Source organism: Thamnophis sirtalis, unplaced genomic scaffold (genome assembly GCF_051295495.1).
Source record: "Thamnophis sirtalis isolate CommonGarterSnake01/CBP01778 unplaced genomic scaffold, rThaSir2_p1.2 scaffold_8, whole genome shotgun sequence".
NCBI lineage: Eukaryota > Metazoa > Chordata > Lepidosauria > Squamata > Natricidae > Thamnophis > Thamnophis sirtalis.
In genome coordinates this window covers 15,265,222-15,291,537 of record NW_028261388.1, presented here as the reverse complement: position 1 = coordinate 15,291,537, position 26,316 = coordinate 15,265,222, and the positions used below count along the sequence as shown (strand labels likewise).

General features: G+C 39.9%; 1 protein-coding gene across 2 annotated transcripts in view; it reads left to right on the top strand.

Moving 5' to 3' along the window:
- Positions 1-5,319: 5,319 nt before the first annotated feature.
- TRPC6 (transient receptor potential cation channel subfamily C member 6) overlaps positions 5,320-26,316 on the top strand; it is a 73,713-nt gene continuing 52,716 nt past the window's right edge. For both annotated transcript variants that reach the window (XM_087721126.1, XM_087721125.1), the window contains exon 1: positions 5,320-5,883. In XM_087721126.1, the coding sequence (XP_087577252.1) occupies positions 5,741-5,883 (143 nt within the window). In that variant the 5' untranslated portion in view covers positions 5,320-5,740. The remainder of the gene's footprint in view (positions 5,884-26,316) is intronic.

The following is a 26,316-nucleotide window of genomic DNA, read 5'->3' as shown; positions in this document are numbered from 1 at the left end:
CGAATCCCTAGCTCTGCATAACGGAGTAAGCTTCTGTCCCAGCTTCTGCCAACCTAGCAGTTCGAAAGCACATAAAAATGCAATTAGAAAAATAGGAATCACTTTTGGTGGGAAGGTTCCGTCAGCCTTTGGGGTTTCGTCATGTCTGTCCAAAGACATTTAGAGATGTCTTCGGACAGTGCTAGCTCTTCTGCTTTGAAACGGAGATGAGCACCACCCCCTAGAGTCGGGAACAACTAGCACATATGTACGAGGGGAACCTTTACCTTTACCTTAGTTGACTGTAAACTGAGTATGAGTTAGTAGTGTGATGATGCCACAAGAAAGTCATATGCAATTTTAGGTTGCATCATAGTATAGTTCTGAGCACTACACTTTAAGAAGAATTAAGAGAAACCAGAATAGGTTTAGCAAAGTGTGACTTGGGAAGAAAGAAATCAAGTCCTATGAATGGCGATAGAAAAAACTAAACAGGTAGACTTGAGAAGACTGAGCAGTATTATGGTAGCTTTTTCTGAATACCAAAAAAGATGTTACACCAAAGGTCAAAGCCCCTTAACCATCATTCCAGAGGGTAGGATGTGAAATAATGGCTACAGCAAGGCAGATTCCAATTAAACACTAGGAGAATACTTTCTAACAATAACAGCAGAGGGAACCCAATATTGAATGAAAATAATTGGGCCTCCCATCACTGGATATGGTCAAATGGAGGTTAGAAAACCATCTTGGATACTATAACTTGGATTCTTGCACTGAGCAAAGGACTTGGTGGCCTAGATGGTTTATTTTATGAGTCTGGTTATTGTTATTTTTCTTGTAATTATGATAATCATTCTTCCAATCACATGGCTATCATTTTCTGAACAATTGGTCTTACAATGTTTCAAGTGAACAGGTGTGGAAAGTTTGAGAAGTTCTGCCTTAGAGCACACAGAGCTCAGTTCTGCTGTGTTGGCAAATACGGTGGTAGTAGAATGGAACTACATCTGCATAGAGACAAGTATGCATTGGGCCACCTCAATGTTCTGTTTTAGGCCAGACCTCTTCAATATCTTCATAAATAATCTAGAACTTGAACACTATCTAATAAAATGAAATTCAATGGTGAAAAGAGTAAGGTTCTACATTTAGGCAACAAAAACGAAATGTACAGGTACAGTATAGGTGGTACCTTCCTCAATAGTAGTAACTGTGAGAGGGATCTTGGAGTCCTAGTGGACAACCATTTAAATATAGCCAGCAGTGTGCAGCAGCTGCCAAAAAAGCCAACACAATTCTAGGCTGCATAAACAGAGGGATAGAATCAAGATCACGTTGGGTGTTAATACCACTTTCTAATGACTTGGTAAGGCAACATTTGGAATGCTGCATTCAGTTTTGGTCGCCATGATGTAGAAAAGATATGGAGACTCTAGAAAGAGTGCAGAGAAGAACAACAAAGATGATTAGGGGACTGGAGACTAAAACATATGAAGAACGGTTGCAGGAACTGGGCATGTCTAGTTTAATGAAAAGAAGGATTAGGGGAGACATGATAGCAGTGTTCCAATATCTCAGGGGTTGCCACAAAGAAGAGGGAGTCAAACTATTCTCCAAGGCACCTGAGGGTAGAACAAGAAGCAATGGGTGGAAACTGATCAAGGAGAAAAGCAACTTAGAACTGAGGAGAAATTTCCTGACAGTTAGAACAATTAATCAGTGGAACAGCTTGCCTTCAGAAGTTGTGAATGCCCCAACACTGGAAGTCTTTAAGAAGATGTTGGATAGCTGTTTGTCTGAAATGGTATAGGGTTTCCTGCCTAGGCACGGGGTTGGATTAAAAGACCTCCAAGGTCCCTTCCAACTCTGCTATTGTAGATGAGAGGATAGCTCATCAAATATGGGGAAATTTTCTAATACTTTGGAGAATAAGATTTAGACCAGTGGTAGTCAACCTAGTCCCTACCGCCCACTTGTGGGCGTTCCAGCTTTTATGGTGGGCGGTAAGGGTTTTGTCCGATACTGAAGCACTTTCCTTTTTTTAAATTTAATTGACTTCCCTACTTTATAAATCACCATTACTGTGGAACCGGTGGGCGGTTAGAAAATTTTACTACTAACAGAGATACAAAAGTGGGTGGTAGATATAAAAAGGTTGACTACCCCTGATTTAGACTATAGCAGGATGTCCAACAACTAGGGAGAAATTTACAACTTTATTCTGAATTGTGGGGAAATTACAAGCAACATCACACAAATACACAATACAGATAGTTGTCGACTTACAACCACAATTGAACCCAAATTTTTGTTGCTAAGTGAGACATTTGTTAAGTGAGTTTCCCCCCATTTTACAATATTTCTTGCCACAGATTTTAAGTGAACCACGGCAGTTGTTAAGTTAGTAATGCAGTTGCTAAGTGAATCTGGCTTCCCCATTGACTTTGCTTGTCAGAATTTCACAAAAAGTGGTCACATGACCCTGGGAGACTGCAACCGTTATAAATATGAGTCAGTTGCCAAGCACCTGAATTTTGATCACATGACCATGGGGCTGCTGCAACAGTTGTAAGTGTGAGAAACAAGTCAAAAGTTACTTTTTTTCCACTGCTGTTGTAACTTTGGTCACTAAACAAACTTTGTAAGTCAAACTTTGTAACTTTGTACAGGAACTACCTGTATATTACAGTACCTATAACCGCTAGAAATTCTGCAAATACAATCAGTCACAATAATTCAAGGAAACAAAACATGTTTAATTTGAAAGTTTAAATTGTTTCTTTTTCTTGCATCAATATCACAATATATAGTGCCTTGAAATGTAGCTACACTTTATACAGTATAGAAGTTATAGTTCGTTATTATAATACCTCAGTCAAAAGAATTGAAAATCCTTTTTAAAAAAAGTGTTGCAGAAAATGACAGGCGTTAGACTTCTCAGGATACAGGAAAAGTTTATTTGGCAGCCAGGTTCAGAAAGCTAGCCCATGGCTAGCATTGCAAGTTCTGAACAACCTTAATTATCGAAGCACACATTCTTATACATTCTCAAAAGCATTGCAACATGGAAATACTTAACACATTTCTTAGTGGTTACCTTGAGGAGAAAGCCTTATAAGGAGATGAGGGTCTTACTTCTCCTTTTGTTTCAGGTATGGCTTACGTGTTATTAACAAACTTTAATTGAACTTTGTCGTTTGGACTTTTAACACAAGTTTTGACATAGGGACGTTGGCGAGAACATCCTGTGGTTAGTGAATGGGGACACTTCCTTTAAGTAACTTCTAACTGTCCCTGTTATTCTATTGCAAGTTCCAACTCTTTTAATATAGAAGTAAAGGGGTTCTAAGAGGCTGTCCAGCCTGACCCAATAGGTTTCACACTTAATGTCCAAATCTCACTTTACGGCTACTTTAAAAGAGCATAAGAAATAATGGAATATGAAAATAAGGAAGACTGCAAATGTGCAAAAATCTTTCTAAAATCATTGCTTTTGGAAGAGATCTGGATGAAGTCATTTTAATTCTTTGTGAATTGCAGACATCTGTACTGAACAAGGAGCAGAAATCATTAGTTTTCTAGCTTCACCTAATGGGGTTGAGTTTAATCTGACCAGTTGGCAGCTGGTCTCTTACAATAATAATTTTCTTCGATCTTATGGACATTTAGGATGTTCTGACCTTCTGCAAACTTTCCAGCAATGCTGTTGCAAGGCTTTAAAATAATCGTCAAGCCAAGTAAGTTTGCAGGTAAAAGTATTATCTGTGGGTGAAAAGCATTGCCAGAATAGACAATTGCCAGATGCATGGCACGACAAAACCGCGAAGCCCTTATCCGCGGAGACATAAGCGCGTCGCTAAAGCCGCAACGTCATCATCGCGCATCATCACCGCCGCGACAACAGCGCGGCAACAGAAGGGCGCTTTAAAACGGCACCGCGGCAGAAAGCCGATTTCCATTAAGGTAAGGGTTAGGATTAGGTTTAGGGGTTTGTTTTAGGTTTTGTTTTAGGTTTTGTTTTAGGGTTAGGTTTAGGGTACTGAGTGCTTGGGAATGCGCGGATTTGCCCTCCGCAATTATGTCATCGCGGTAGGGTCGCGTTTTTCCTTAGCACTTTGAACGGCGCGAATTAGTCTTCGTGCTTATGTCTCCGCGGATAAGGGCTTCGTGGATTTGTGGTGGAACCGCCAGATGCTAGTTGCACAACACAACAAACAACCCCAATTCTAAAGCAAGCAAAGAGCCAAGGTGGCACAGTGGTTAAATGCAGCACTGCAGGCTACTGCTAGATCAGCAGTTCAGCGGTTCAAATCTCACCGGCTCAGGGTTGACTCAGCCTTCCATCCTTCCGAGGTGGGTAAAATGAGGACCCAGATTGTTGGGGACAATATGCTGACTCTCTGTAAACCGCTTAGAGAGGCCTGAAAGGCCTATGAAGCGGTATATAAGTCTACTGCTATTGCTATAATAAAGAGTGATGCTTCCAGTCAAATGTCATTTCCAATTTGCCCATCTTCAGGAGATGGTAATAAATTTTCATTACAGAAGTTGTCCATTCTGTTCACAGTCACCAATCTCCTTTGCATCCCCGATTCTCTCTTTTCTTTTCAACCAAGCAACGTTCAGATTTGCTTAACTGTTGAATGCCAATGGAGCTGATTTATCAAATGCATTGCATAACCAGGTACCCAGCCCTGAGAGAACCTGCCTCCAGAGCAAAGGAACGGAGAGAGGCAGACAACCAGATACTTCGTCTGAATTCTCCAGCCTCCGTTATTCAAAGCTTTAAGATCGTTAAGCGCTGACTTAGAAAACTGACGGCGGCAAGAGCTTTTCATTCAATGAGAAAACCGAGTCCAAAAAAACAAGCGGCGAGGGGACTTCGCCGGCGAAGTTACACAGATTGAGGATCTTCGCCAGACAAGTAGTGGGAAGACTTCGGAATCCTTTTCCTTCGCGTGATCGCCCAAGATGATGTAAAGCGATCCGAAGGGGCAGATGGAAAAAACAACAACACGTGGGAAGAAGGGCCGGTGGTTATTTCGCCGGGGCTGGTTTATCCGGCGTTTCGCCATTGGACCTGTGGCTCTCCGCCGCCCACGCAGGGCTTTCTGGCCAGCGGCGGTCGCGTAAACTTTTTCAGCCCCTCTTCCCCCGCCTTGCCTTTCCCCCCCCTTCCCACCCCCACCCGTGGAGGCTTTACAAAAGCTGGTTGAGCCACTCCGGGCACGGATGGCTTTCAGAGAGAGGGGATAGGGCTGGTTGACATAGTAACTCCGTCCTTTTTATCCCCCCCCCCTTCTCTCTCTCTCCCTCGGTGGCTATCCGCAGGCTCGGCGAGGCGGAGAAAGCCGCCTGCTTTGGACCGGAGGGGCTGAGGTGGGGGAGCTGGAAGCGAGACGTCCGCGTAGGTCCGCTGGGGGGCTCGCCCTTTGCTCTCCCCCGCCACGCAGAAACGACTTTCTCCAGCCCTCTTTTAAAATGGGGACGCTGCGCCACAGGTAGCCGGAGGAAAAGGCGGCGAGCGCTTCGAGCCATTTTTTTTAATTAAAAAAAACAACAATATTGGTTTTAAACAACGCCGGGCGCGCGGGCGGGCGCGCGTGTATCTCTTTTTCTCTCTGGGCGGCGCGCGCGCTCCTGTATTTTATTTTACTGAGGGAGAAAGGGGGGGGTTCCCCTTTGGGGCCCTCCTGAAGAAGAGGGGGGCTTTTTTTTCCCCCGGGACCCCCCGCATCTCTTCTCCAGAGGAAGCGCCATGAGTCACAACCAGCTCTACGCGCCGCGGGGGAACGGCTCGCCGGTCGTCGGAGCCCCCAGGAACGACAGCCAGGACTATTTGCTGATGGATTCCGAAGCGTATGAGGAGAACTGCCTGGCGCCTTACGCTTACTACCCCAAGTGAGTGGGTTTCCCGCTTTAAAAAAATGAATGAATAAATAAAAAGAGAGGATCGCGGGGCAGACCGGAGGGTGGAGGGGGGGGGGGCGTCGGATGTGCTGGGCCAGGTTGAGGGGACGGTTCAGGTTGAGGCTGTTGTGGGCGCCACGTGCTTAACCTGGTTAGTGGATTGCCCCGTTTGCTACCTTTGCCGAATACTTTCCCCACGACTCCTGAAACGGCGCGGATTCCCACTGCACACTCAACCCTGTCGACCAAGAACGAAACAAGCCTGTTGCACGGGTGCAGCAGTTAATGACCAAGCTGTCCTCACAATCACACATGCAGTGGTGGGATTCAGCCAGTTCCCACCAGGTGGTTAACTTTCTGAGCAGTTTGGCGAACTGGTTGTTGGAAAAAATCATCAGGGCAGAGAACCGATTGTTAAATTACTTGGATCCCACTACTGCGATATGCGCGTGTGGCACACCACACTGATAAAGCGCCATGGGAAAGAAACTGGTGGAGTTTAAGCCAGGGGGGGGGGGGGAGAGAGCGTTGAGTGGGATGCAATATAGCACCTGACGACTTCCTTTTTCTTCGCTCCTCAAAGTGGGTCTGACCACTGCATAGTGGGCAGAAGCGGGCACTGAAGCTCATTTCTGAGAAGCACCTGTTGCATTTCCACCTCTTTTATTTTATAAAAAAAAATCGGCTTTGTCAGCAGTTGGAGAGAAATTATAGAAAACTTTGAGGCCAGGAGGAGTGTTTGCTGCAAAGAAACATGGGGGATGCGAAAGGATGGGTTTATGATTGCTACCTGAACACGTGTCCAAAGAAAAAATGCGTGGGTGATAGAAAGGTGTTTGTGTATGTCTTTGTGAATGTATATGTGTGTGCTGTTTAAGCTTTTAAAAGGGACTTGAAGGGCCCTGGTGGGATGCAGAATGCTCATTGGACAACCCTCCAATTTTCTTCTCCTTCCATCCCATCTCTGCATTTTCCTCTCCGTTATTGTTGTCCAATAAAGTCAATGGTGCAGGAAATAGGAGCATATGGGAAAACCCGAGACATACTGAAATAACTCTTGCGATTATGTTTGGACTGATTAGTTTTACTGCCTGTCGAAGCATAAAAGGCTAAGGCGTGTTATGGATGGTCCTTCGGTGACAATCCCTCAGCAATAGGCCATGCGTAATGAGGCAGAGAAGAGGTCCTACTCGCCATAAAAATGTTTGTGATAAGGATTGGTGGTGAGGGTGGCCTTTTGTTGGGTTGCGTGGCAGAAGGGGCTCTTTGCACAGGGATGTGCAAATCTCTAGGGATGTGGTGAGAATGGGGTCATTGTAGAATAAGAGTTTGCCAATCTCTTGTATTCATGGCACTAATGTCACATAATGTCTACCACTCCACAGCAGGGATGAAATTAGAGCTGGACTTGGCAAATAGAAAACCAGCATGAAGTCTTACAATTGCTGGTGCCATCTGATATAACATTTTTCTCCTTATGGCCCACTGTATTTATTCTCAGATATGACAAATCATCAACTAAATGCCAATGTAAATAAGAACATTGAATCCAGGCTCCAGAAGTATGGTAGCAAAAGACCAAATGATTTTGAAAGTAAATTAAAGTATTGATCAGCCCACTTCTATTGGTGTATTGATGGCAAAGCCATCCCACAGTGCTGGAAGTTTGTTTCATGATTATGCTAACTTAAGGGCAGAATGGCTGAATGTACCCATTTCTGCCCTGGTTTGCATACCTGCGCTTTCGGTGAATCTGTTGTAAGATGCTTTATCTGTGATAAGCAGTATTTGTGTGTTAGTGGAACAACAAGATGTGAAGTAGAAAAGTAGATAATTCCTGTGCCTTTACTGTAGATCAAGGGCATATTAGAGGTGAATGACCTGCTGGACAACACCTGTGTTTATGTGCTTGTTGACAAAACTGCAGCAGGTAGTTGAAAGTGAATGAGTGCAACATAGGGGACAAATACAAGACAAGAGACAGTATTTGACAGGGAATGACAGCCAGGAAAGCTGCAGGTTTTGATCTACATAACATAGTACCAAATCTCTGAACTTTTCCATCTTAAAAACAGCCATGGGTGTTATATGTGCAGTAGTTTACTTCTTAATGCACATAGTTAAAGTAGAAAGGAGAAGGATTGTGTGTGTGTGTGTGTGTGTGTGTGTGTGTGTGTGTGTGTGTGTATATATATATATACATACACACATATATACACATATATACACATACATACATACATACATACATACATACATACATACATACACTGTGTATGTGCATTCTCACATAGTAATTGGTTATGAGGAGTGAGAATCTTAATGATCATTAATTGGTTGGAAGTATATCTATCCCTATCTATCTATCTATCTATCTATCTATCTATCTATCTATCTATCTATCTATCTATCTATCTATCTATCTATCTATCTATCTACCTACCTACCTACCTACCTACCTACCTACCTACCTACCTACCTACCTACCTACCTACCTACATATACATACATACATACATACATACATACATACATACATACATACATACATACATACCTACTGATACACAAGGACAGTTTTACCCCCATGCCATCATTCTGCTAAACAACTAATTTCCACAACACTGTCAAACTATTTAGCAAGGCTGTATTACTGTTTTTCTTCTCGTCTTTTCTATTACCTATCTCCTTTTCTATTTATGACTATAATTTTGTAGCTTGTATCTTTACAATTTATATTGTTTTATTTAGTTTCCTAATATGCTTTATGTTGATTGCTTATTTAGTATCCTATGATTATCACTAAGTGTTGTATCTTATGATTTATGATGAATGTATTTTTATGATAACTATGATCATGATTTATCACTTATGTACACTAAGAGCATATGCACCAAAGGCAAATTCTTTGTATGCCCAATAAAGAAACACTTGGCCAATAAAGAATTCTATTCCATTCCATTCCATTCCATTATACTCTGCCCCTGCCCCTATTTCATTCCATCCTTCTCCTTATTCTATTCCTATTCTTATTCTATCCCATCTATCTTATCCTATCCTATCCCATTTCCTACCCCACCCCACCCCTATTCCTATTCTATCCCATCTATCCAATCCTATCTTATCTATCCTACCCTATACCATTTCCCACCCCACCCACCCCTATTCCTATTCCCATTCCATTCTATTCATTTAGATGCCACTCATCACCCTGTCCAACTTGGAATATTTTGGGCAGGACCTGGAGGTGTGCTGTAGAATATGACACAGGAGTTTCTTTTTGCTAACCTTTGCTGAAAAACCATTTTGCTATGCTACTAGAAGCGTGCCTCCTTTCTGACTGAGGACATCATGTGATAGAGAATTTGGATCAGCACTGTTCTGATTCAAACTGATTCAAATGTCCTTTCCCCACCTTACAATGTCTTTCATCCAATACATCATCGCAACATTTGCTGACCAGGATACCGAGATTTCTTTCTTGAAGGTGAATACTAACGGCACTATTCACTTCGTCTTCCCTTACTCTATTTAGAGGTCCTCGTTTAGCATTCACAATTAGGACCAGCAATTTAGTCATTAAGCAAAGCAGTTGCTAAGTGAAACCACAACTGTGCTTATGATCTTATTTCAGCTTCCCTTTCCTTTACAGACCTGCAAAGGTTGTAAATGCAAGGATTGGTTTTAAAGTTATTTTTTCATCACCTATGTAACTACAAAGGGTGGCTAAACGAGGCATGACGCACACAAATTTTCACTGAGCTCAGTTCTGAAAAAAAGAAATCTAATGGGGCAAAATGAACTTGAGTGAACAATGGCTAAAGTATATATTAAATGGATGCAAAGTGTGTTTAATTCTAAGGTGTCATCTGGCCAACCTTGTCTAAGCTCAGAAGTTAAACAGATTTGGTGCTGGTTGATACTATAGAGTAGAGTAGAGTAGAGTAGAGTAGAGTAGAGTAGAGTATGGAATAGAACAGGGAATAGAATATGATATAGAATATGAAACAGAATACAAAATAGACTAGAAGGGCTAGACTAGATCTTGGAGGTCTTCTAGTCCAGCCCATGCTCCAGCAGGAGAACCTACCATTTCAGATAAGTGACTGTCCAGTCTCTTCTTAAAAACTTCCAGTGACGGAGTGCCCATGATTTCTGAAAGCAAGCTATTCCACTGGTTAATTGTCCTCACTGTTAGGAAGTTTCTCCTTAATTTCAGGTTGCTTCTCTCTTTGATTAGTTTTCAACCATTGTTTCTTGTCCTGCCATCCGGTACTTTGGGGAATACCGTATATTCTGCCATATAAGGCGACTGGGCGTATAAGATGCCCCCCTACTTTCAGGCGCCCACGAGCTGGCTGAAGGCCTCCGCGCTGCCGGGCTTTCATAGTTTGAGCTCAGCGCCTTCCTCCTCCAGACTGCCAGCCAGACCTTACTAAGTCATCCCAGTGCTCATCCATCCACGTGCCCAGGCAAGGAGTGCCGAGGTTGCCGATTGAAAGGCTGGCCTCTGTGCGGCTTTTTGCTTGGTGGCATTGCTTTTTCTTTTGTTTTGGTTTTTTGGTATGGCCTTTCTTATACCCAGCGTATAAAATGACCCCCGATTTTTGAAATTATTTTTGGGGCTTAAAATGTCATTTTATATGCCGGAAAATACGGTAATTTGACTCCCTCTTCTTTGTAGAGAATAGAAGGACTGCAACCTACTGCAGGTTTTGACATATTCCTTTCCGTTCCTTGTGCAAGTTTAACATATTCCTAACTATCTTGCCTACTATTATAAAGATGGCAGATATTTTAATGAAATGATCTATCAGGGTTCCAAATAGCATCCTCTATAAAATAATAATAATAATAGCTTGAGGCAAGAAGTTCCTCAAAACACCAATTTATTAGAAGAGCCATGTTGGCACATCTGGGAAAACCCACATCTGAAAGCTTCCAGGTTTTCCCCACCCAGTTGAAAGTTCAAGACCCTGCCCCAGTACAGGTCCATCAAATGGTCCAATCAGTTACTGCCGTGTATGAAGATTCCTCCCATCCATATCCGTCCAGGTGCAGGGATAAGGCGACCGTGACTTTCTGAGAAGGAATGTTGTTATGGCTACACAACTCCCAAGCTCCATATCATCCCCCCTCCCAGTTTCCCATAGTAACTATGTTTGAATATGTGGCAGGCTTGAGGCCCTATCCCCCAGATGGCTTAATCTATATACTACTGTACTTAAACTCTTGTTGACGTGTTCCTTAACTGAGTGAAATAGTGCAGTACAGGGCAATAAGTTTTGACCAAGGTATCTCAATATGGGCTTCCTTACAGAATGTGTCTAAAATCTGAGACATGACTCCTGACAGAATTAAATTTGGGAAACCTGTAGCTGCTTCAGTGCTACTGGCTGCAGGTGCACTGTGGGGCTGCTCCTGTGGTTCTTATTTTCAAGGTTCTGTGACAATTTCCCAGCCAGTCTCGCAATCCCTCATTCCCCATTTAGCAGCACCATTTACCTACCTGCTGGAAAGGAAAGAGAAGGGAGATTTATGATGCCCCCTGCCAGATTCCCACAAGGAAATGTAATGCTCTTGCTCCCACTGTTTTTTTGCCTGCCCTTGGTCATTCTGTTTTTTTATTTAAGGAAATATATCTGAAACTATGATCCAATGGGGCATGGGTTGTCTAGAATAGAGATGTCAAACTCAAGGCCCGTGGGCTGGATCTGGCCTGTGGGGTACTTAGATTAGACCCTCGGGACGCCCCTGAAAACAGTGAAGGACTGCCTCGCAGTGCCTCTACCAATGAAAATGGAGCATGGCCCTTCCAGGCTCTGTTTTTGGCCATTATTGTCTTCTGCAGCTCTCTGCCAGTGAAAATGGAATACGGGGAGGTCATGGACGGCCTGCAGAGGGCTGCAGGAGCCCAATGCAGCCAAAAATGGAACCTCGATGAGTGATGTTGAGCTGGCCATGCCCCCCATTCCCCCCCCCCCCACAAGGTCAAACACAACCCTAATGCAGCCCTTAATGAAATTGAGTTTGACACCCCTGGTCTGGAAAATCTTTAAAATTGTTGAAAAAACTCAGGTTCAGTCATAAATATTCTAACTTATAAATCTATTTATAATAATAGTTCACAACGAAGAACACCCAATCAAAAGGAAAAAAAAAGATTAACATAAACATTCAACAAAAATGTGGACTGGGAAAATAGGAGGAAAATCTGGAAAATATATCTCTGGGAAAGGATAATAAATGTGTATGGGAGGTAGCACCCTGTTGCTTGTCTCCTCCTTATTATGGTCTGTGGGATGAGAAAGATGTCATTTGTAGCATTAGTGAATCCATATTTTGTTATATTAATCACATATCTGGTTTACCGCATCTATTCAGTGTAAAAATAGTTACGTGCATATTTGGAAATTAAAAAAATAACAACTAATAAAGCCAAATTGTTGTGAATTAACCCTGCTTTCCTCAATGCTTCAATCAGAAATATAGGAAAGGAAAACATCTATACAGAAACAGGTTAAATTCTGTTTGCTATTGCAAGGTAAGGAAACATTGTTTTTAAAATTAGAATCTGGGAATTTTAGGGTTAAAAGCTCAGTAAAGCTCAGGGGCGGGCGAGCCCGCTTGATTGTCAGAGTGAACCAGTTCGCTCCCAGCGGATCAGTTCATCTGATCTTGTCCAAACCGGTAGAATCCCACCTCTGGATGTTACCTACCACAGTTTTTGGAGTATAAGATGTACCTCTCCCCCCCCAAAAGAGCGTGGAAATGGTGGTACGTCTTATACACCGAATAGAGCCATTTTTGGGCTCCCGAAGCCCCACCCCTCCCATTTTTGCCCAAAACAGGGTGTTTTTTGCAATAATGGAGGCATTTTTGCCTTCCCCCAGCCCCCAGAAACACACTGCATGCTTCAGCATGGCTGGAAGAAGGCAAAAACGCCTCAATTTTTGTGAAAAATGGCGCTTTCCCCCCCATTTTTTGCAAAACGGGGGCATTTTTGCCTTCCCCCAGCCCTGCTGAAGCCTGCAGAATACTCCTTGGGATGGCGAGGACAAACACTTTTTTTTTTTTTAACTTACCTCTTTGAAATCTTGGTGTGTCTTATACACCGGTGCATCTTATAGTCCGAAAAATACAGTATGTTTTACTTTACCATGGTAAGACAATTAAAACCATCTGTATTTTATTTTTGTTAAATCTTTACACTTGAGTTGGAGATTGTGCGAAGAACAGCCAAGATGAGAGCATTACAATTGCATTGTGTACATTTATCCTTACTCTTTTGAAGAGGCAAATAAAAAAAAAGTTTTTGCACTCTGCAGATCTCCCCAAAATGGCTCATTTTTTGTGAAAATTGGCCCATTTTCTTTTTAAAAAGGGCATGCATAGCCTGTAGGGGGCTTGTAGAGTTCTCCTGGGGCCTGGGGGGGGGGCAAAAACAAGCACAAAATGACCCATCTTTAGCTCATTTCTACCCTCCCCAGCCCCCAGGAGCGCTCTGGAAGCCTCCTAAAGGCTATGCTCGGCCATTTTGATGAAGGGGCGGGGTTTCAAGAGGCCAAAAATGCTGTATTTAGTGTATAAGACGCACCCAGATTTTCACCCTCTTTTTTGAGGGAAAAAGGTCTGTCTTATACTCAGAAAAATACGGTAGTTTTGGCATTTTCACTTAATAAACTTTTACTCTGTGTCTAGCTTCCACTGTCTGCAGTAAAAGGTGTGAAATGTTGACACTTAGTTTGGGATGTAGGTCACCATCATCTCAGTACTTTTCATGTAAAAACAAAATCTTGACACAATATCTCACTTTCGTCTCTGTTTCACTGCTGAACCAGGTCTCTTCTGGGTTCTGAAGCATACCTCAATAAATATATTTTCTTCTAGTGGAACAGTACACTTAGATTTAATCTTTTACTAGTTCTGTTTGGGACTATTTTAAATTGGAGTCCTAGCTTGAATAATTTTTAAAGTAGGTAACCCAGAAAAATAATTATTCAAAAAAATAATAACAATAGAATTTTAGGAATAAAAATTGATTTAGATTTTAGGATTTAGAGAAATTTCATGAAAGGGTATACAACTTTTTTAAAAAGCTCTTATTGTGCTTAAGAAGTAGTTTACAAAGTTGGTAGAAGTATTCAGGAAATGTGACATCAATTCAAAAACTAATATTTAAATGTATTAAATTGATCAAATACATTAATACAATAGTCTCTCATATAGTTATTAATTCTTCCCTCCAATCACATAAAAAACTAAATTTGGTAGCAATTTGGAAGTTTACACGTGGATTTAAGATCTGATGGTACACACTTTTGAATTCTTTGGACTTTCAATAAAACCAGAATAAACATTGTGGCTTCTAATTCATTTTAATTTAATCACAACATCTTGCATACAATACTCTTCCCTTGAGATCAATAAATAATTATATTAGAAAGCATGATGAGAATCTAGAATATTCAGAGATGGCTGTAGGAGATATGTTTTCTATCTCACTAATAGTCTAACTTTGTATTTGAACTTTTTAACGTGGATCATTTTGTTATGCATCTCCTCTGATTTATACAAGTTGAACTTGCCAGAATATATTAATATAACCTAGCACAGTTTTAGAGTGCTGGTATGAGAAGGCAGCAGATTAAGATGAAGTTTAAGGTTATAAGAATAGATACTCAGAATAACAGCATTGGAAAAGGTCATTGAATCCAATCCCATTTAGTAGAGGATTTCATATTAAATCATCAAAGCCTCCATCTGTACACCTCTCAGACATAGAGACATAGCCTCCATCTGTACACATCTCAGGATAACACAGCCCTTCCAAAGAAATAATGAACAGTTGTTTAATTCTGTTAAATATTATGCAAATGTTAAAATATTATATGCAAGACTCTCGCTTTGAGATCATGTGAAGAATAATTACCAATACCTATGGGCTTAAGAACATTGAAGAAATGATAATTCTATTGGTTGGGTTCAATTGAAAGTTCATTAGGTGGACCTTGGAAAAGATGGAAATAAATTAGAGAAGTTGGAATCAGATAGGAGACAGAATGAATGTGACTATGGTTGACTACCAATTTTCTCAAATTGAGCTCATTCTTGATGCATTGGATTGCAACCCAACCACCTGTCAGATGTTAGCTGGAAGTGATGAGAATTGTAACAGCTATCACAGACTGGGAAAGGGAATGGAAAAGGTTTTTTTTGAAATTGCTTTCTGCTTTTAGAATATTCTATGCAGAAAGCTTCCTTGGTGATTGAAAAGCTTTACAAACCCTAGGAAACCTTTTCTATTTTTGCAAATATTTATACTAGATGACCTACTAGATGACTAATTGCAATACGTCATGTGACATGATCGAGCTTGACATGCGTGACCTACAAGGTCCCTTCCAAGTCTGTTATTCTGTTATTTTTGTTATACAGTTCATATCTCTTATTTCAAGTGTTCTTAAAAAAAATCTTTGTGGATTTAGTTTATATTTTGTTTGTGTGTGGATAAATAGATAATAGATGAATATATGGACAAATAGATAGATAAATAGTCAGATAGATAGTCAGATAGATAGATAGAAATTAATAAAGTGTCATCTGACATAAACTTGAGTGTTACAGATTTGTTTGTTTCGCAATAATATGGATGTTGTTAGCCATTGGCCACTGTTTCCCCCCCCCCCCAATTTCTCAGCATGATTTGTAATTTTGGGATCTTTCATACCAGAACTAACCAGGTGCAACTCTTCCCTGCATGTTGAGGTCAACCACATGTGGCAAGGTGGTTATACTTCATGTCAAACTTAGTTCATATTTGCTCAAAAGCCCATTTGATATCCTTGCTTGGAAAAATTAATGGAAGGATTATAATACACTTATATAGCAAGCACTTTGGCTATTTAATATTTAATGCATCATATTAAGTTACTTAAGCATGGTTTGATGCATAATCTGCTATTGATGGGGTTCACACGACATAATAATAAGTCCAAACAAAAACATGGATATATATATGTTGTGCAAAATTAACCTTTTTCTTGGCTTTTCTATCTTTTCTCTGTACTTTCACACTTGTTTTATTACTAGATGACTAGATGACCTACAACAGGCCTGTCAAACTGGCAGCCCACGGGCCAGATGCATAAATATACATGCTACTCCCATTCCAGCTCTGCAAAGGCAAAAATGTTGCAATACGTCACATGACATGTAATAAAACAAGTGTGAAAGTGTGAAAAAGGCAGTAATATGAACATTTAAAAATCACTGTTGCTCCACTCCTCCTCCTCCTCCTCCTCCTCCTCATCATCATCATCATCAATAATAACACATATTTTCTTTGACAAATAAGAATTCAGGTTCCTTGGTCCAAAGCCAACATTCTATAATCCTAAATCACCCAGATAAAGCATCCTAGACTATACAAATAAGCAAATATGCTAGGATGTCTTTTTTTGGGTTAGGTGCTTCAGATCCACTGATTTCTGTCTGATCATGATGAAAGAATGCAGAGAAAACATTTTGCTTGATTAATGTAACACACCCTGCATTACACCCTACATGTTTTTGAAGATCTTCCAGAAGCTTCAAATGGTCTAAGAATACAATGACATGGACAGTTATGGGCATACCAGTGGTGGGTTCCAGATCCTGTTGCAACTGGTACGGTGCACTGGGGCTGGGCGTCCACCACATTAACGTGTGGACATGTGTACTTAATGCCCGCAACGCTCTGCAATGTCTCCACAAGGCTCCAGCTGCTTAGCGGAGTGTTGCGCAGGTGCCGTACACTCCGTGCACATCTGCGGAAGCCCCGAAAACCTTAAATACTGGTAAAGAGCATGGGCGGGTGGATGGGCCCTCCGGAGCACCATATGAGAATGGTACCTGGTGCTCCCGGCAGGCCCCAGTATGTCCGTACTGGTTGTAACCCACTCTTGGGGCATACCTGCAGGGCTGGTGTGCTCTTATTCTCTGTTGCAGCACCTGCCTTCTAGAATGAGTTTTCCTCTTGAGATTGGGGAGGCCCCATCCTTTTGGTGTCGGAATGGGATAACTTGCTGCAGCCAACTCACCATGGCCAGCTAACCATGGCCAACTCACCACAGGACAACTCACCATGGGACAATTCAACAATTCAACTTAATTATTTAAATTATAATTTAAAATGTAGCATATTTTAATTTTTGTCATTCACATTTCTCTTCGCCCCTCCCTTTGCAACCTTTCTTTAATGATTCTAGTGAATTATTTCTTCAATATTAGTGTAACTCTTGTCCTGTGGCTCATTGTCCCACAGTGAGTTGGCCATGGCAAATTGGCCATCCTAGTAGTTTGACCCTTGGCTCTTTCTCCACATATTTGGTTAGGATATATATATATAATATATATCCTCCTCCATAATATATAATCTCCTCCAGGGAATATGTATATTTTGTTGCTGCCTTTTTTTCTTTTTCTTTTGCCATTTTTTTATTCCTTGTTTTGTTTTATTGTATTTACATTGGGCAGTGTACATAAACAAACAAACAAACAAATGAAATAAGCATATAGATGCTGTCATTAAATCCATAGTAAAAGCAGAATATAAATTTATTGAATACAAAATAAATAATAGATGAAAGTGCAAATCATGTATTAAAACACATCGGAGCTCCATTGAGTCATTGCCTATTTGTTTGGTTGATTTCAATGGTATGTTGTGAGTATTTCTAGTTCAGGAATCTAATTCAGGAAGTCCAGAGTAAAATCTGGGATATTGTTTTAACAAAGAAGTAAGCAAGGCATTAGGACCCTACAAAGTTCTGTACTGGAAATTTAGAAGAAAATGATAATGTTAAGGACAGAAACAGGATAGCAAAAGTGTAGTGAAAATGTGGGAAAGGTTGACATGGAGGAGGAGATACAATTAGTGCAGGTGTAATTCTGAAATGGAGAAAATCTAAAAAAGTGAGACAAAGTGGGATGGAAAGAAAATAGATATGATAGAGGTGGAAAACAAATCTTACATAGAATCAGAGCAATGTACTAAATAAATAAGGAGGAGGAGGAGGAGGAATGATTGTAGCATTAAGCCAGCTGGTTTGAACACAGTATTCCAGTACTCTGTAAACTTGGCAAGTAGGAATGTGAGAAAACAGAACAGAATATTTTTTCCCCTTAATAGATTGCCTGGTAGATAGATTAGATAGATAGGTAGGTAGGTAGGTAGATAGATGATAGATAGATAGATAGATGGATGGATGGATGGATGGATGGATGGATGGATGGATGGATGGATAGGTAGGTAGATAGGTAGATAGGTAGATAGGTAGATAGGTAGATAGGTAGATAGGTAGATAGGTAGGTAGGTAGATAGATGATAGGTAGGTAGGTAGGTAGGTAGATAGATGATAGACAGACAGACAGACAGACATCAATCTTACTGAGAAACTGGTTACTGGTTGTTTACCATGTTTATCATGAGATGCTTTTTAATAGCTTAAATCATGGTTTAGCTTTAGTAAGTGCCTTAAATATTTTTTTAAAAAAATATCCATACCCACTGGGGAAATTGGTAGTAAGTTATTATAGTAAATGATTGATTTTTAATACATTGAATAAATTGTTCTAGTTAATGCTACTCACTGAGATGATTACTTTAAATTTAATAACAGACCTATATACTCCTTTTCTGTACATTTAATGGAATTAATGCCTTGTAATGAAATAATGACCATGATTTTTCAGGTAACCATTATCTATTACAGGGGTGTCAAACTTGCGGCTTGCAAGCCAGATGCGTTAATGTGCTGGCCATGCCCACTCCCATTTTAGCAAAGGGGGAAAGTCATGATTCATCACGTGATGACAATGTGGCACAATGAGTTTGACACCCCTAATCTATTATGTTAGTTTGCTTATGGTATTATTTACAAAGAAAAATATACATGGTTATTTTTTGTATCTTTACTGATGATCTTTATAGTAATGGTAATAAATATTTCACATACTTAACACATTACAACTTTGAACAGAAAAGGGAATTTTCGCAAAAACGGGCCATTTTTGGGAAGTTTGCAGAGTGCAAAAACTTTTTTAAAAATTTGTTTCTTCAAAACCTTGATGTGTCTTATACTCCAGTGCATCTTATACTCCAAAAAATACGGTATATTCACAATTTAAAATAACCTTGTTGTACTTTTGAATCTACTAGATGTCAGGCTTCCAAATAACATCCAAAATTAAATCAGAGTCCAAGGCAAAGTATCCAATTTATTAAGAGAGTCATGTTGACACATCTGGGAAAACCCGAATCTGAAAGCTTCCCGGTTTTCCCCACCCAGTTGAAAGTTCATGATCTTGCGCCCACACCCACAAGTCGATCACATGGTCCAATCTTCCACTGCCATGCTGGCAGTTCCACCCATTCAGTTCTGGTCAGGTGCACAGGTGTAGAAACGAAGGATGGCCTTGGATTCTAGAAAGGATTTTTTATTTTATTTTGACAACAACACATTCAACTCCTTACTATTCCCCCTCCCAATTCCCCAGTAATGAAACAGCATGGTAGAATAGAATATTAGTGTGGCAGGCGACTGCAGGCCAGACACTAGATATATCCAGGGAAAAACACTGTAGCAGTCTTTACAGTTCTCCAAAATTCTAAACTACCATGAATTATTGTGTTCTGTCACTAGTGATACTATTATGGTTACACAAGGTGGATATCATTAAGTATAGAGGTCATTAATAAAAATGAAGGCATTTGGATATATTAAGTTATTCATTTTTACTCTTTTGTAAAGAAACATTTCATTCCTCAACATGGGGATTAAACTGAAATCTCCATATATAATCCCAAGAGAAGCGACCTAACCATACATTAAAACAAAACTTAATTATAAATTCTAGGATAAGAAAATGAAGTAAGTGAAACACCCTGCTATACTTGACTTTTGCAATGAGCATGCCTAATTTGTACTTAACTCTAAATAATACTTAACACTTAACTCTGAAGCCTTAATGGATAAATTTGAGAAATACAATATATCTTATAGCAAACTGTAACCATATTTTTGCACTGCTGATTTTTATTTCTTCATAAATGTTTAAATAATGAATCAACTTTGAACAGAAAAATCAATTTATTTATTTAGAAAACAGGTTCAAAAAGCTTTTCTGATGTTACAGATTGAATGGCTCATATCTTCTGCCCACTGGTTTTTAAAAATTATTATTATTATTTGCTACTTCAACCCCAAACTATAATAATGCACAATTCCTATTCATTTCAAAGTGGCTTGGACAACAGATGCAAAATCTGCAAAGTTATATATGTTTTATAATCATGAAGCAATCAAACAAAATCAAAATCAGTCATTTCCTCCCTCTAAAGATGTAATTTAGCAAAGAATTTTGAAAGCATAAGTAATATTTTAGAATAAAACATTTAGTAGTACCAAGTTTTTACAATTTTACTAAGCTCATTTTTCTGCCTTACTTTCCAGAATAACAAATTTCCATGTTTCTTTACCAATCCAAAGAAATTTAATATATTGATCAATTCCATTATAAGTTTGTATTATTTAACTAGAAAATAATGTCTTCCTTATTTTCCATCACCCAATAATCTAGATTTTTCAGGCAATATAAAATGGCTTACAATAAGAATTTTCTAAAGCATAGTTATTCCATATTACTACTTTTTTTAAATCTTATGTCAGACATCTCCATCCCAGTTTGGCATCCTCCACATGTATCTGGACTGAAGTTTTCAGAATTTTTACACTTTTATTATTCTACCAGGAAATACAGAACAATACAATATTTATATAGCCACAAGTTGGGAGAAGATTGCTTGCTTGCTTGCTTGCTTGCTTGCTTGCTTGCTTGCTTGCTTGCTTGCTTGCTTCCTTCCTTCCTTCCTTCCTTCCTTCCTTCCTTCCTTCCTTCCTTCCTTCCTTCCTTCTTTCTGTCCATCCATCCATCCATCCATTATTTATACATCATAAATCAGGGTGCACAAATCACAAGATCAAGATCTAAGCCAATATGAAGCAAGCCTCAGAATAACTTAGTATGATGTCTAGATCTGTCCATTGCAGAGGTGGTATTCAGCAGGCTCTGTCCAGTTCTGGAGAACTGGTAGAAGAAATTTTGAGTAGCTCGAAGAACCGGTAAATACCAACCCACCCCCATCTATTCTCTGCCTCCCAAGTCCCAGCTGATTGGGAGGAAATGGGGATTTTGCAATAACCTTCCCCTGCCACGCCCATCAAGCAACGCCCACCATGCCACGCCACACCCACAGAACCGTAGTAAAAAAAAATGAATCCCACCACTGGGTTATTGTCATTATTTCTTGTGATATATCTTCTATTGTGATGTTCTTTATACTTGTTTTGTAATTGTCTAAGTTGGCCCAGGCCAAAAATCTGCTCATAAGAGACAAGATAGGAGTCTTCCTCCTCTATTTAGTTCAGCATGAGGAATTTAGAATTATACCATGGTTACTATGGTTTTAATCATGCAGATCAGAAAGTTTTTGGCAAGTGAAGTTTCTCATGCTTAGAAGCTGTGCTGGGTGAAATTTGACACAACTATTAAAGACATGAATATGAGATTTATTGTTATGTAACAACTCTTTTTCCCCTCTTATCATACAAATGGTATTTATAAACTACCCAATAATCAATTTACATTTTCTCTTTCTGAAATGGGTACACTGTGTTTTCACTATAAACCTCCACTAAAAGGACAGGCAACTATTAGTGCTAAGCACTGATCCCTTACTAATTTTTTTTAAAGTATTGGGTCTATTATCATTGTGTTATTCTGGAGTGGACTGCTAAATAAAGTCTTAGATATGTTTCCTAGTATGTGGTACTTTGGTTTTGTGTAGCAGTTTCAATAAAGCATTTTTAATTGTTTTCTTTTTCTTTTGGAAAGCATGGTGAATGACTTTGCGTAAAATGTGTTTGTAGCATAATCCATTTCTGGAGCCTTTGATTGAATCGTTTCCTAGAGACCATTTCAGGAAACATTTAAAGCATTGTGGAAGCAAATAGAGTTAGTTTTGTGAAAAAAAATATAAAACAAATGGACAATGTCTAGAGAAAAATTACAACAGTACAATAGCAACAACAAAAAGAGAATCAAGTATTTTTTTACTAATTGCAAGGCATGCTAATTAACAATGATCTGAGGAAATGTAAGACCTGAATGGAAAAACTCCTGGAATTGCTTTGGATGCAAATATGGTAGAAAATATGTACAGTTATTTTATAGTACTTCTATATCAACATTATAGACTAACTGAGAAGATAACTGCTATTCTCTAATTCTTAGAAAAGATGCTATTAAGCATGTCTTGGTATGTATTTCTCAATCCTATCACTGTATTGCAAATCTAATATACAACAAGAGCACATTTACAGAGTGGAAATGTAAAAACAAACTTATTGTAATCTTTTATTGTGAAACTAATATTTATCCCATTAAATTAGTTTCTATGTTACTTGCAGAAACTTCTGCTTGGGCAGATTGGAAAATTAGGCCTGTATTTTATTATAATATGTGCATTAGAACCATATTACTTAACCTAATAGTGTTCATTTTTGTAAACTTCTGGTTTTTTTTTTAAAAAATGTATTAACTACATTTGTCTGGCGACAGGAAAACAAGATATAGCAGTTAATGAACTTTGCTTGTTTCCCATCATGGACAAAAGTAAATCTAATAGAATTGTAGAAAAAGCTATTCAGTACACTGCGTTCAGTGCATGGATTCAAAATAAAGTTTGCGCAATATTTGCCTATACAAACATTACTTTGGGCTGTTTTCGCTGGCAGAAGGCTGCAGGAGGCTGTCGCTGCCGAAAACGGAGCCTCGATGAGTGACTTGGAGATGGCCAAGCCACCTGGCCATGCCCCCCCCCCCAGCCCTGTGAGGTCAAACCCAATCCTGATGCGGTCCTTAATGAAATTGAGTTTCACAACCCTGCTCTATGTCAACATTAGGAAAGAAGTTCCAGCAAAAACATTTGTGAAAATACTGCTAAGAAAACTGCAGGGACCAGTCATAGAGTTTCCAGGAGTCAACGCTGATGCCTAAAGCAGTGATGGCTAACCTTTTTGTCGTCCATGCTGGCGCGTTCCCTCCTCGCGTCCTTCCTCCCTGAGCATGCACGTGCTCCCCCCACACATGCACACGTGACCCCCTCGGGCCCTATTTTGGGCCTTGAAGGCCTCCTCCTTCCCCCACACATGCATGCCCATTTTCTGCATGCACCCCCCCCCCACATGCATGGCAGAGACCCAAAAACCAGTGGCCGGGGGGGAGGCATGGTGGAGCTGAGCTGAGGGGATGGCTCGTGTACCCGCAGAGAGAGCTCTGTGTGCCATCTGTGGCACATGTGCCATAGGTCATCATCAGGGGGGTAAAGTATTCTGATACCAATAAAATAAAGGAGAAATAAAGAAGAAAATAAATTTCTTGTGTAAATAAATACAGACATTTAATGTTAAATGAAAGCTGTTACAGTATGGGTATATTTGTGTGTGTATGTGTGTGTGTGTGTATGGAAGTTTTGTATATATTTTCCCTGTTTGACTCATGCAAAATGCAAAGCTATTCACCTGTTTTAACTCTACATTTGTGTCTGTCCTGATAAATCTTTCACCCCTTGCATAACTTTTACAATTGTTTGAGTAGTTGTAAAATAGTCCAGAGTTGCAGTGCGGTCCATTTAATCCCACATCCTTTCATGTCTGATACAATCCAACTTTCTTTCTGGAGAGAAAATTTCCTTCTATGGCTATTACTTACTTCACTGGGTGTTAGCCAGTTTTCTCTGGTAACTCTGCTAGGTTTTTCTTATTTGCCACACACAGACACACACACAACATATTTTCTGCTGCTCTCAATGCATGCATCATTCTAATACATGTCTGTGATTCCATAAAATCAAAACAGATATAAATTTATATCAGGAAGAAGAAGAAAAAATCAGAATTCTTGTGGTTTTGGTGCTTATGCTTTGCTAAGAAGCATGGGGTGGAATGCATGAAATGGAATTGAATGGCTCACAGCCAAGCATTTGACCAGTTACTTCAAAAGCTTTACAATTTGTTTGCTCTCCAGCTCTTTAAGTTACTGCCCGTTTCATCTTGTTCTTGTTTTCATCTTTCCTGCAGCAAACTATACATAACATTCAAAAAGATGAATGACAGTAATTTTAAACAAAGGGAAGCAAAATTGATAAAGGGGTAAAACAGGTTTGAAATACAGTGCATGGAAGATCTGGCACTAGGAAATAGTGAGGAGTTCTGTCACCCCATAGTGTGTTATTAGCTCTCAACAGGATCAGGAGCCTGCCAAGAGCAAACCTTTAAGTCATCTTCTGCTAGTTAGATTTTATGGAATGTATTATAGAGAATCTGGAGGCACTTAGAAACAATTAGACGCTTGCTGCTTCTCCAAAACTCGTTATAATGTTAGATAAAACTTCCTTCCTTCCTTAGCCTTTGCCTAAGTATCTCTGACAAGTCCTAAATGCAGAGTTTGCAATCCTGCCCTTTTCCTATGTGTTTGCTGGCAGGATACTGACATGAATATCCTGCTTATAACCAGAAGATGGTTTCTCCTTCCCTTTGCCTTGTAACCACAAACCATTGTTTGACATTACAGGCAAAATGGAAGTACTATGGTTTGTTAATAAGAGAACAAATGCAAAAAGGTCTGAACTTGAACATTCTCTCTTTCACCTGACCTCTATAACCTGATAATTTCTAAACTTGGTTTGATATTGCATCAGTGGTTTTTTTTTTTTACTACCAATTCTGGTGCGTGGCTTGGTGGGCGTGGCAGGGGAAGGTACCTGCAAAATCCCCATTTCCTCCCAATCAGCAGGGATTGGGGAGGCAGAGAATAGATGGGGGCGGGGTGGTATTTACCGGTTCTCCAAACTAATCAAAATTTCCGCTACCGGTTCTCCAGAACTGGTCAGAACCTGCTGAATATCACCTCTGTATTGCATCGATCTCGGAGGAAATCAGTAATATTAACTTTTCAGCAGAAGTCAGTGAATTATTGTGCTGTTCAACTAGTATCTGAGGCACACCAGAAACATGTTTTCTCTCTTCCTCCCTCCCTTCAAGAACTTCTGTTATCATGGTAAAGTATGATACAGACTGGTGAACCTATGGCACACGTGTTCAAAGTGGCATGCAGAGCCATGTCGCCTGGCATGCGCGGTATCGCCCATTCCTCTTCTGGGTTTTGGGGGCGCATGCACGTGACAATCAGCTGCCCTTCGTGCATGCTTTAGTGCCAGGAACCGGAAGATCTGGCCTTCCGGTTTCCTGTGTGCGTATTTGCACTGGACAGCAGATGGTTGCACATGCATGCACACCAGTAACAGGAAGTCTAGTGCATGTGTGCACCAGAAACTGGCAGCTCCTCTTCCGGGTTGCAGCCCTGATGAAAAGGTTCGCCATCACTGGACTAAAAGAAAAGAAAACAGAAAAAAAAGTGCAAAAGAAAGAACAAGAATATAATACAGATATTGTATGCGTGTGTGGGGTTTTGACTTCCAAACTTCATCACAAGTTTAAACAAATTTAGTGACTCTTCACCCTCTCTAGGATTACAAACAATTATCTCTTCATCCCATCTCTTAGCTAAACAAATCCAAAAAATATCAATATTTCAGTTCTGGTGTCAGCAAAACCCCATAAAAGGTTGCCACTCAGAAGTAACAACGCATCTTGTAATATATCTTGCATATAATGTATCTCCCTGGGCTTTTCCACATCAAAGAGATGAAAGCATTACAGTAATTTGCAGTGATATAATGTAAGTAATTACCCAACCTTCCTCTGTGTTTTGATCAGCTCAAACTTTTACTAAAAGTACTAGATAATTGCTGAAACGTTACTGATGATGGGATATGTAAATAAGGATATTAAGGAAGCTCCCTCTGCCTTTCTCATTGTCTTTGGTGCCATATCTATCAACATTTCTTCTTGGGCTTATTAATGTTTGAAAGAAAAGTCAGTAAAACCAAGGCTTTTAGCGGAGATTTTCTCCACATTCAGTTCTGCCATAGCTACACTATGTAAATAATTTCATGCCTTTAATAATGTTTTCTCAGCTTTAAGTGAAAAAACATAAATGCCCATTTGTTTCAATGAATGACAACCACTAGGGAGCTTGTTAAGAGATACTTTTAACACATACAGTTATATGGCTGCTAATGGTCCAAATACAGAACCATTTCTGCTGGTTTGGCTGCTTTTGACTTCCTTTTCCATCAAGGAAACTTTATAATCACATACTTTTGGGATACAAGTTGAAATAAACGACAGTTTTTGGCCTACAGTGTCCAATAGAATTTCATTTAGCATAAAGTGAAATGCACTCACCACTCTACACGGG